Source organism: the organism of the source record quoted next, unplaced genomic scaffold (assembly GCF_019419815.1).
Source record: "Pyrus x bretschneideri cultivar Hongxiangsu unplaced genomic scaffold, Pyrus_bretschneideri_v1 Contig16, whole genome shotgun sequence".
Lineage (NCBI taxonomy): Eukaryota > Viridiplantae > Streptophyta > Magnoliopsida > Rosales > Rosaceae > Pyrus > Pyrus x bretschneideri.
Genome location: NW_025999457.1, coordinates 934,063 through 946,296, shown reverse-complemented (window position 1 = coordinate 946,296; position 12,234 = coordinate 934,063). Strand labels below are relative to the sequence as shown.

Here is a 12,234-nt window from a genome sequence, read left to right as displayed (position 1 = left end):
AGTTTTTGACGAAATTAACTAAAATGCACAGATTGTAATTAAAAACAGATTGTAAAGATGAATGTGATGGAATTGAATGGATGGGATGGTTAGCTAAGGGGTTCATCTCCACACATGTTACACTTGCATAATAAAAAGATTTCCAATTGCATTTCAATAAACCATGAATTCTCAACACCCCAAGTTAACTGTGATGCACTAATTAACCTTCAAATCTTCCTAACGTTATTGAATTGGATGATTGCATACGACAACCCAAAACATTCCCCACAAGTCCCCTACATGATTGCATAATAGAGATACAAGCAAGAATCATTACGCTCTATGAAAATTATAAGTGTTGACGAGGCATTCGTTACTATGATTGCATGAAACTTATGCCAAGAATTCGTTTAACGCGATTGTTTATAAGCAACCTCCACTACTTGTGAATATAAGTTCGTAACTATTAGGTGAAACTCACTTATATTCTAGCGTCATATTCATGCATGAAAATTAAGCGTATACTCTCAATAAACATACATAAATAAGTTATCAATCAAACAGTTAAACAAATTGAATCCACAACTTATGAAACGCAATTAGAAGTAATCAAATCAAAATGCAAGCATAAACATATATTTCGAATCCCCCCCTAGCCAAGGGGGGGGTTTAGTTCCTCATACGTACAAAACAAAGAGAATTGAAATTAAACATTGGAATCGAGGAAAAGAAACACCTAAACATTCCAACAACTCAAACTTGAATTGTATGAACGTTTAGGCACTCTTCTCCTCCTCTTCGTTGTAGCACAAGGTCTAAGGATAGGTGTGGAGGGATGGGGAGTTATGGATGGTGTAGAATGATGTGTTTAGGATAGGGATGGATGTAGGGGACCTCAAGGCTTCTTTTTGGGCAGAAAATATGAAGAATGGTGAAGTATGGATGTGTTATAGAGAGGGGATGAATTTCTGGCGTGAATGGTGAATGAATTGTGTATGAATGGGAATGAATCCATTGTGGCTGCAATGGATGCTTATTTATAGGTGAAAATGAGGGAATATGACAGCTAGGAACTTGGTGGAAATCTGGAATGGTGATGGGAGATGCATGTGGCTGATTTGTGAAGGGAATGCATGTGGATTAAAGTGGAATGACAGCTAGGTTATGATGATGAATGCATGTGCAAAGTTGGTTGAATGATTATGGGTGCATGTGGCTGATTTATATGAAGGGAATGCATGTGGAATGAATGTGTGAATGATGGCAGATTGTGTATGTGAATGATTAGGGTGAATGTGCATGTGCTTTGACAGCTAGGTTGAATAATTTAAAGGGAGTGCATGTGGCTTAGCTGGAATGATTGGAATGCAATCTGAAATGGGATGTGTTGGTGTGAATTTCTGGTACAAAGGGCCTCCTTTGGTCTTCAATTTCGTCCATCTACTTGGCTTCAAGTATATGCAATCCATTTAACGCCCCAAACTACTCCAAAATGCACCATTTTGCATACTTTGCCCTTAGAACCTGAAAACACACAAAAGAAGCATAAAGGACTAAAATAACTAAAGAAACATAACGTAAATGTACGAGAACAAGCCATTTAAGTCGCATGAATATGCTCCTATCAGTACCTGAGCACTCACATTTTACTTAATGGTTTTGGCATAACATATTTCTGAGCATGACTTATATGTATGTATATCATATTTTCTGGGAAGTATACAGGTTTTACGACGAGGGGTTAGAACTTGTTTTGAATGGTTTTTGAAAAGCTTTGTTTTTACCCACTCATGCTTTTATTTTGCACCCCTCCAGGTTATAGTTGGCTTGCACGTTTGGTAGCTTCCCCGAGGATTTCCCCGGCATTACTGACAGACTCTCACAAGTGTAGGACCACCTTCGGGTGTGCTTTTATAGTGCCGTTTTCTCCTGGACTGCATTAGGTCTTCGTGCTCTTAACCTTGTTTCACACTTTGCTTGCACATGTATGCTTTTACCTTATGTTAAGCAGTTGGTTTTTATTTATTCGTACTACTTTTATTATTTTTTTTTTAGCTTCCGCACTGTGCACTTGGCTACGTCACTTCCACGTGACGGCCAACATGCCCTGATCTCGATTGGGGTGTGTCACAAAATCTTATGTTATGCTTGATGAAAGTATAAATAAACTCTAAGAAGTGTTAGTTAATCTATTGTTTTTATGGGATACGAATTCTCTTAAACTAATTTCAACAATTCCAACCGTCAAACTTGTTTGTATATGCTTTGAGATTACATCAGCAAAAAATCACAAAAAACAAACATTCAAAGATCAAGTAACGGGACAAAACTTTTCGACGGTTACAAACGAAAAATCACGATTTAACGGTTATTTTAACTCCGATTTTGATGATTTTTTACAACTACACTCCTTGACCCTATATGAATACAATGAATGAATTCAATCTTCAATTTAAAATATTTACACAAGTGTATACCACAAAATCTTATGTCATACTTAATGAAAGTATAAATAAACTTTAAGTGTTAGCCAATCTATCGTTTTGATGAGATACGAATTCTCCAAAACTAATTTCAACGATCCAAACCGTCAAACTTGTTTGTATATGCTTGCAGATTACATCAGCAAAAAATCACAAAAAACAAACATTCAGAGGTCAAGTAACGAAACAAAACTTTTCGACGGTTAGAAACGAAAAATCACGATTTAACGGTTATTTTAACTCCGATTTTGATGATTTTTTACAGCTACACTCCTTGACCCTATATGAATACAATGAATGAATTTGATCTTCAATTTAAAATATTTACACAAGTGTATACCATAAAATCTTATGTTATACTTAATGAAAGTATAAATAAACTCTTAAGTGTTAGTTAATCTATCGTTTTGATGGGATACGAATTCTCCAAAACTAATTTCAACGATCCAAACCGTCAAATTTGTTTGTATATGCTTGGAGATCACATCAACAAAAAATCACAAAAAACAAACATTCAGAGATCACGGGACAAAACTTTTCGACGGTTATAAACGAAAAATCACAATTTAACAGTTATTTTAACTCCGATTTTGATTATTTTTTACAGCTACACTCATTGACCCTATATGAATACAATGAATGAATTTGATCTTCAATTTAAAATATTTACACAAGTGGATACCACAAAATCTTATGTTATACTTAATGAAAGTATAAATAAACTCTAAGTGTTAGTTAATCTATCGTTTTGATGGGATACGAATTCTCCAAAACTAATTTCAACGATCCAAACTGTCAACTTATTTGTATATGCTTCGGGATCATATCAGCAAAAAATTGCAAAAAAACAAACATTCAGGGATCAAGCAACAGGACAAAATTTTTCGACGGTTATAAACGAAAATCACGATTTAACGATTATTTTAACTCCGATTTTGATGATTTTTACAGCTACACTTCTTGACCCTATATGAATACAAAGAATGAATTTGATCTTCAATTTAAAATATTTACACTAGTGAATGTGGATATCACAAAATCTAATGTTACATACTTAATAAAAGTATGAATCAACTATAATATTAATAATTATATACATTAATTTAACAATTTTCTTTCTTGGTGGCAAATGGAGCGTTTTCATTATCCGATACTTTCTCAGTTAGCACGAGATGTGTTAACAAGTTCTATTTCAACTGTTGCATCAGAATCTGCATTTAGTATTGGGGTTAGAGTACTAGATCAGTATCGTAGTTCATTGTTACCAGAAACAGTTCAAGCTTTGTTGTGCACACGAGATTGGCTATTTGGAAAATGAGGTAATACATTTTTATATGGTATAGTATTATTATTTTGGTAAACTTCTCATAATTTGAATGATTTTTAATGTTTGGTTTTTCTATACTTAGTTTATGCGGAAGAGAGTTCTGACGTGGAAAACCTTACTGAAAACATCTTCAACATAACTCTTGAAGACAATAGATCAAGCCAAAGTTACAATACAATTTCATGATGATCAATGTAAATTGAAGATTTTGTAAATAGAGGTGTAAACTTTTGAGAACAAAAACTCTTTATCCTTGCACATTTAATACGTGTAATAGATTAGTAGTGTATGTATTATTTTTTTATTAGGCTCTTATTTTCGAGTGTAGATATAGTACTTAAACGACAAATGTTTTATGTTTTGAAGTAATATTTACGTAGCAATGTGTGGTATGTGCAAATTTAAAAAAAAAATATTTTTTTCTTAACGGGACATAACGGGTTGGGTCACTTTACCCGTTGGGTAAAGTGACCCGACTTGTTAAGGACCCGTTAAGATAACGTGTGTGACACGACACGACCCGTTAAGATAACAGGTGTTACACGAAAACGACACAAACACGACAAACACGACCCATTTGTCTGGCCTAAGTTTTATTGTTGAGATATAACCATAAGAAAAGTAGATGGAAGAAAGGATGAAACCAAAAACTATTAAAGTACCAAGTGACTTGTATTTAAATATATTTATTCAAGCATTCGAAGTTTGTGCTTGAATCTTTTCTCCATATGATTTTATGTAAATTATCTGATCGTTTTGTAGAAAGAAAAAAACTATTCCATTTAATCTTATTCAATTCTCATTCTAATGCACAAAATTAAAAACTAAATAGCTATCAAAACAACACAACGTCTCAAGACTCGTTTGAAAATATTTTTGGTGAAATTAATCTTCGGTTTTAAAAATATTTAAAGTGCTTCCTGTAAAAAGCATATATCAAGTTAACAAAGGTTCTTATGAAAAACTAACAAATGTATAAAAGTGTTCCACAATTTTTCACTTTAAGTATGACATTGAGATGAAAAAAACTCGATGTATGAAAGTTTGAATACCGCGATATTTCAGCGTAACAAAATGAAAATTTACTCAAGAAGAAAAATATTTGGTATTTCGAATCATTTCGTGTAGAAGCAGCAAAACCCTACAAAGTACGGTTATCAATTGTGAGAGACAGTTTTCACAAGTTACAGCTTTCACCGTTTAACCGTTGGTACGTGCACTGATATCAGGTTATCAGATTTCTGATGCAAAGTATAAGAAGTAGACACAGACATTCCATACCCAAATCAGAATACATCTCTTCATTTTTACTGCAAGAGAAACCACTAGGTTACCGTTTACTATTCTGTTTCTGTATATTTTTCCTTTAAAACCCCAACCGCTCTTGCACTCCTCTCAAAAACCCCATTTCCCACTTTGTGAAGAAACATCTTGGTCTTTCCTCCATCATCCTCTCTTTCTCTCTCTCTCTCTCTCTCTCTCTCTCTCTCTGTGGCCCTTTTTCCTTTTCAGTGTAGTTTCTGGTTCTCTGGGGATTGTCCTCAACTGGGTTCTCTACGTTTCTTTCTTTTGTTTCAAGATTCAGTTGAAATGGATAAAAAAACAATGCATGTTTTCAAGGTTTTGTTCGGAGTCTTGGGTGAGTTTCTGAATTTTTCTTCTCTGGTTTTCGGATTATTTTCTCAATTGAATTCTTTCTTACCAATTTCCTTTGAGATTTGAACGTTTGCGTTTGTTAATGCTCTGTTTCTTCATTTTACAGGAAATGGCACCGCTCTCTTCCTCTTCTTGGCACCCACGTAAGCCCTCTCTCTCTCTCTCACATTCTTTCATTCGGGTTCTAAAGGTGATGCCTTTTTGCCTAAATTTTCATTTGTTCAATGGGTTATGATATTTTGATTCTATGTACATTCTGCATTGTTCAAAAAGCAACAATCTCTCTCTCGCTTTTTGTGGCTAAAGATCATGTATTTTGTGTCATAAATTGGATTTTGTTAAATGGGTTTATGTATATCTGTCGGATAATAATGAAGGTTGAATCATTACTGGGTTTCTTTAATTTTCTGTGAAATTTACAGAGTAATTTTGGTTTAAAAATGTGTAGAATTACATTTAAGAGGATCATAAGGAAGAAATGCACAGAGCAGTTCTCAGGCATTCCCTACGTGATGACTATGCTCAACTGCCTCCTCTCCGCTTGGTATGCTGCTTTGCTTCTCACTCCTTCAACTGCTCTCTCTCTCTCTCTCTCTCTGTGTTAGATATCTTGTTGCCTTAATCGCAATGGTTTTTATAATTAAAAATTGGATTATATAGCACTTTTACCTCTGTTTCTGCTATTACTGTTTTACTTAATCAGATTCACAATGCATTTCATCACTGAAATTGGCAATTTTGGTTGAAAAATGGTTTGGATTTGTGTGTAAAATATATGATTCTTGATATTTGGGTCGGAAGAAACTGTACTACTATCGTCTGTGTATTACATGTTATACCATGTTTTGTGTGTGACATAACAGTTTGTGCAATTAATTAATTATGTGTAATTAATTAATAACTTGGATTAATTTAATTAATGTATTATGTATGATTTGCATTATGTTAGGTATGGGCTGCCATTTGTGTCCGCAAACAACATTCTGGTGTCAACAATCAATGGGACTGGTGCAGCCATTGAACTGATATATGTGTTGGTCTTCATCATTTTTGCCCCCAAAAGGGAGAAGGCCAAAATTCTTGGTCTCTTCACTGCTGTGCTTGCTCTGTTCTCTGCTGTGGCATTGGTCTCTCTTTTTGCCCTCCACGACAAGACCCGGAAGCTCTTCTGTGGCCTCGCTGCTACCGTCTTCTCGATCATCATGTACAGCTCTCCTTTCTCGATTATGGTAAGTTTACTTGTATTCACTCATAACATTCATTCAATTTTCATGGTTTAGTTAAGTACGTGGAATTGTTTGGGATTAATTATGTGTTAATTTGTGTGTAATGCAGAGCACAGTGGTGAGAACTAAGAGTGTTGAGTTTATGCCATTTTTCTTGTCACTTTTCTCCTTCTTGTGTGGAACTTCATGGTTTATCTATGGCCTGCTTGGCCATGATCCATTTGTTGCTGTAAGTATCTACCTCTTTGAATTTATGTTTGTCTTTTAACAATATATACGAACTTTTCTATTTAAATTTTCTGGGTATTTTTTCTCACTAACCCCTTAATTGACTAAAACACAATTAAGATGTGATTCAATTCAAATTCAAAACTAGAACTTGTTAACCCGAGAATAATTTAGGTATAACAAGACGTACATATCTTTATGACTATCTCCCTTCTTACATTATTTATCATCCGATAAAAGAGATATAGACATACAATATAATATTGATCCGGTTGAACCTACGATTTTGCATTAATAGAGCTTTCTCTTATGAATGATCTGATGTGCGGTGCAGATTCCAAATGGGCTTGGGAGTGGCTTAGGGGCACTGCAGCTGATCCTGTACGTCATCTACCGTGACAACAAGGGCAAGGGCAGTGGCACCAAGAAGCCCAATGATGCTGCAACTACTGCTGACGAATCAATGGATACGGGCCTTGCAAAACCTGACCAACAATCAAAGCAGTCAGTTACCATTAATGGCGCCCAAGATGGGCATGTCTAAGAGCCCGTCTGCTTCCTACAATGCGTTATTGCCACGTGGCAATGGCATCACCAAAGTTCCATTTTCCAATTCTTGTTGGTCTAGTGTTGTACTTGTAGTAGCTTAAATTTCCAGCTAATGATGTTTTAATGACAATGCCACTCTGATTAGATAAGTCCTGATTGAATCAATGCGTCTTAGCTGATTTCTATATCGTTCAAAGGTTTAATGCGTCTTTTCTCATGTCAAATATGCGGAGGCCGGGATCTTACAAGTCCCAATCCTATGGATACCAAATAAAATTACTTAGCCTCTCCATTAAGACAAACTCTTGTGTACGGGTGCCCTATATGTCGCAGCCACAGTTATGGATCTCTTAGACCTCTCAAACTCATCGGGCCAAGCTATGCATTTTACATTATTCATTTTATACAAATAGGAGGACTTTTACACCCACAGTACAGTTGTCGTGACATTTTGTATCAATAATTTCACAATATGTATAAATTTTTCTCCATGTAACATTATATCATTAACATAAAATGCCTCAAGAAAATATACATGTGTCATTTTAGTTGTTCTCGTATATAAGAAAGAGGAGATCATGCTAATACCGTATACATGACCGTTCTGTCAGAATGCCGATGAATTAGTTGATTTCCTTCACACATATGAACTCCAACTCGAATCTGGATTGTTTGTCCTCTTCATCACATATCCTTTTATATTTTGTGGTCATGGTTAAATCATGTCAATATTTTATATTGATTTTTTATAAAAATAATAAGATAAAAAGTAATAAAAATATAAAATATTAATTTGATTTAACTGTGATTACAGAAATAAAAAATGATGAGAAGGGTATGAGACCAAGATGACAGACAATCTAGGTCCCTTCAACTCAAACACGTATAAATATCGTACGTACATAAAGAACTGAGTCCACATTATGGGCGCCTGACCATGCATGCACTGCCCAAACTCCAAAGTGTGCATGTGAACAGTGAGCCTAATAAGACAAACAGACCAAATTCCATCGGCTGTCCTTTTATTTTTATTTTTTCTCAACGGTTAGAGTTCCTTCAGACTTCTTACATCTTAACTTATGTGGCGAGGATGAAGAAAGTTGGTACCATCGTGAAATCAATTAATAATGTAGAAAATAATATTTACTTTTTATGAGTTTTTGTAAGGTTTTTATTTTCACCGTTGAGACTTTTTTATTTTCATACACCTTTTAAATGTTATAGATTTTCAAATAAAAAACAACACAAATTAGATGACATAGAACACATGTGGTTGTTAGCCTACTCTGATATCATGAAAAAAATTGACTATAAGACCAATCAACAATATAAGAAACAACTTCTTATAAACTCTTACAAAGTTTCTCTTTTTGTTGATAATTTGATATGAGACTCTTTGTTTTCACACCACATTCTCAGAGGCATGGATGTGAATCATAAGTTAATTTAGGGAGAAATCATTAATCAACTTAATCAGAAACCTACGACCTAGCTATGTAAATTGTAATCATAGTTGGCCTAGCCTAAGAATATGATAACAGAATACTTCCATTTTATTTAGCATAAATAAAACGAGCTTGATTTCTTGTCAAATTGCAAGCGGGAAATGCAATTAATAACTTGTTATAAACTGAAGTTGGGAATCCTGATTAAACTCCAGGTGGGAGAATTCGATTAGTTTATTCAGCTCGTGTCTCGGAAAAAATTGGGATGCTATATTGTAAGTTGTTCTTATATAGATCAACTCAAATTCAAGTTAGTTAGGTTCACTATGATAACTCGAGTGGGTAAATTTTGAACCTTCGGCTTATGTGTTAAGGAGCGACTGTAAAAACCCTTCAATTTTATAGGACCCCATAGCTTAATGTCTGGACAGTTTTGATTTGTTATGTTCTCTGACATGATTATTGATTGGAAGGTTGAAGGGTGCTTGTGAACATGGACTTGCGGAGATGGAAATTATATTGAAGAGCTGAAACATGAGGAAAGAAGTACAACTAATACTTCGGTAAACAAAAGAAAGAACCTATCCAATCAGTTAAAAGAGAGAATACATAAAGTTAATATAAAGTATAGATGTCCCTTGCTTCTTCATTCCTCGCTGGCTTGCTGTCTTGTTCCCTGCCCCGAACTGGGATCACTCGCCAGCTAGGTCAGATTGGAGCAATGTTTTTTTCTTTAGAACGTATTACTCATATGAAGTCGTTCAATATATCAAAGCTGCAGATGCATTTTTTGTCGATCGCTTGAGATCAAGAGTTCCAGTGCTTATCCATGCATATACGAAGTTTACTGATGAGAAAGGAGAAAATTAGACTACAGAGAAACCTTCAAGTAATTATCACGACAAACCTTATTACATAAAAATTTATTGTTTATAACATTATATAATACTCATATGAAATGACACTTAAGCTGTAATAGATTTAAAAAATAAAAATTATTTTTAGAATACAATCTACACTCCAAATTATTTTCAATGTATATTCAAGGGAAGATAATTTTTGCTCACCCCAACCGCTAGGACTTGTGCATAGGCTAGCGGCTTCCCACTGAACCTCCCAATTTGACTCATAGTAATTAAGTTCACCCAGTTATTCCACCTTTAAATAATTGACACCAAAAAAAAAAAGTACAAAATAAATAATAAACAAAAATAAAATCTCTTATTGTATTTGAGTGCAATTTCACTAGATAGAAAAACCATACCTTTATCCTTCACTTGTTTCAAGTGATATCTTGGTCTTGGACGTAATTTCTGACGCTTCAGATGATATTTTAGTTGGTCAAACAATTAAGCGTCCATTGGCACAGATCCTGGAAGATCAGAAGAATAGTAAACAGAGTTTAGAACAAGAGAGATTACAAGAGTTTGTGCCCAAGGATAAATTGAATCAAAGTAATTTGTTATTGCTTTCACATGCCAGTTAGAATTTTGTTTCGTGATGAAGACGCCGCTAGCTTTTTATGTTTTGTTTTGAAGCATACGAATAAAGAATATGCAAGGTTGATGTAAGGTGTATGTGAAAAGCGTAGAATGGGAAAGTATGAGGGTGTATTAAGATAAATTTTAAATGAAAATGCGGATGTGAGGTGTGTCAACAATGTATGGTGTGTGAATAAAACACCTCAAATGCTTATACATTGTTATACATAAAATTGCAAGTGACTAGAAAGAGTGATGACATTATGTTTGATATACCTCTGGTAAATCATGAATACGATGTTTGAAAATCGCATACTCGTCAAACCCTTTAGGGATAGAGACATCTTCCGCTGCATCTTGGTCTTTAGATACCTCAATACCTTACATTATTTTTTTTTTTCTGGAAAAAAACAAAACCTAAAGAAATTTCGATCAAGATGTATCTTCTTCGTAATTGTGCACGAACCAGAGAAATCAATCCTCCTCCTTATTGATAATAGAGTAGGCATAAATCTGTGTACATTCGGTTTTGATATGTTTTATATGGTTTTCATTTATTCAGAACAATTTGGAAAGTCTGCCCTATAGCCTTGACCATATTGTTAGTCATCCTTATCTTTATATTAATTACTCAATCCACAATAGAATCTTCACAATATTAAGGATTGTCGCATGCGTTTTAGCGAAAGAGATTAAACATTGTAAGCAGAGAAAAATAAAGAAAAATAGGAAAGGATGAAAATTTGAGGTAGTTTACAATTAAGGTACTAAAATGGTAAATTATATTATGCACCCTCAAGTTTAGGTGCAATTGCAATCCCATACATTAGCTTTTTGAGGAATGAAATGATATTCATTGAGGATAAGGTACATACAATGGGCCTTGATAAAAACTTTGTCGGGAATTTCAACTCGAACGAAAGAAAAAATAGTGTCTCACATCAATAAAGTACTAAAAAATACTATCTTTAAGAAGAAGATAAAGAATTACATCATGAGATTTTTCAAACTAAATTACAGAATTATACGAAGTCAAGCTAACTCTTGCTAGTCTGTGAGCAATCTTGTTCGTCTCTTGTTTGCTAAAATTAATCTTCATCTGTGGGATTGATTTCATCACCCTACGCGTGTCCATAATGATATGCCCAATGGAGGAATCCCGTACACTATCTTTAAAGGAAAAATTTAGATCTCATCTTTAGTCACTAACATTTTTTAACTAAAACTTTAATAATATTTAATTTTTTTTCTATCAAAATCTATTGACTTTGTACACCTTATTATTACTATTAATATATTTCCATATGTCTAATATTAGTTACTTGAGATGTTTTGGGATTTAAAAGCCCATACCATGTGGCATATATATTAAAAACGGTTACAACAAAAAAAAATTTAATATTGAATAAACGAATAAAAATATGTAACAATATAACTTTGAAATAATAAATGTCAAATGAATGTACCCGTAGTGTTCAAAAAAATTGTAAATAACTTATAGAGTAATGTAACCAAAAATGCATACGGAAACATTTATGTAATGTAATGTTACTTAAAAAACATATATGTAATGTACTGTAATCAAATGACCAAAATTAAAAGTATATTAAAATAAAATAAAAATCATCTTGACTATGAAAAAAGGTAACTCAGCAGTTAACATCGTTTATTCCGAAATTTGAAACCCTTGCGTTGGAATCCTACTTGCACCAATATCATTTTTATAATAAAATGAAAAGGGATGGTATACCCACAAGTACTGTAGCCTTGGAATACTTTCTAATGATGGTCCGCTATGAAACCTCCAAGTCCAAGGCATGGAAAGGGGTACACTACTATTTTCCATAAGCATGAAGC

The 12,234-nt window shown here is 33.9% G+C and overlaps 1 protein-coding gene across 1 annotated transcript; it reads left to right on the top strand.

Annotated features, from left to right (window-relative positions):
* The first annotated feature begins 5,128 nt into the window (after positions 1–5,128).
* Positions 5,129–7,640, top strand: LOC103951135 (bidirectional sugar transporter SWEET1-like). Its single transcript, XM_009362440.3, has 6 exons — positions 5,129–5,431; positions 5,555–5,591; positions 5,897–5,992; positions 6,398–6,677; positions 6,784–6,903; positions 7,237–7,640. The coding sequence occupies exons 1-6, from the start codon at positions 5,383–5,385 to the stop codon at positions 7,444–7,446; spliced, it is 792 nt and encodes a 263-aa protein (XP_009360715.1). The 5' UTR covers positions 5,129–5,382; the 3' UTR covers positions 7,447–7,640.
* The last annotated feature ends 4,594 nt before the right edge of the window (positions 7,641–12,234 follow it).

What these genes read in the sequence shown, in the direction of transcription:
- LOC103951135 (XM_009362440.3), top strand. Translation starts at nt 5,383, where the DNA reads ATGGATAAAAAAACAATGCATGTTTTCAAGGTTTTGTTCGGAGTCTTG. An exon ending in TTCCTCTTCTTGGCACCCAC is followed by an intron (nt 5,592 to 5,896) that starts GTAAGCCCTCTC and finishes AAAAATGTGTAG; the next exon opens with AATTACATTTAAGAGGATCA. An exon ending in AACTGCCTCCTCTCCGCTTG is followed by an intron (nt 5,993 to 6,397) that starts GTATGCTGCTTT and finishes GCATTATGTTAG; the next exon opens with GTATGGGCTGCCATTTGTGT.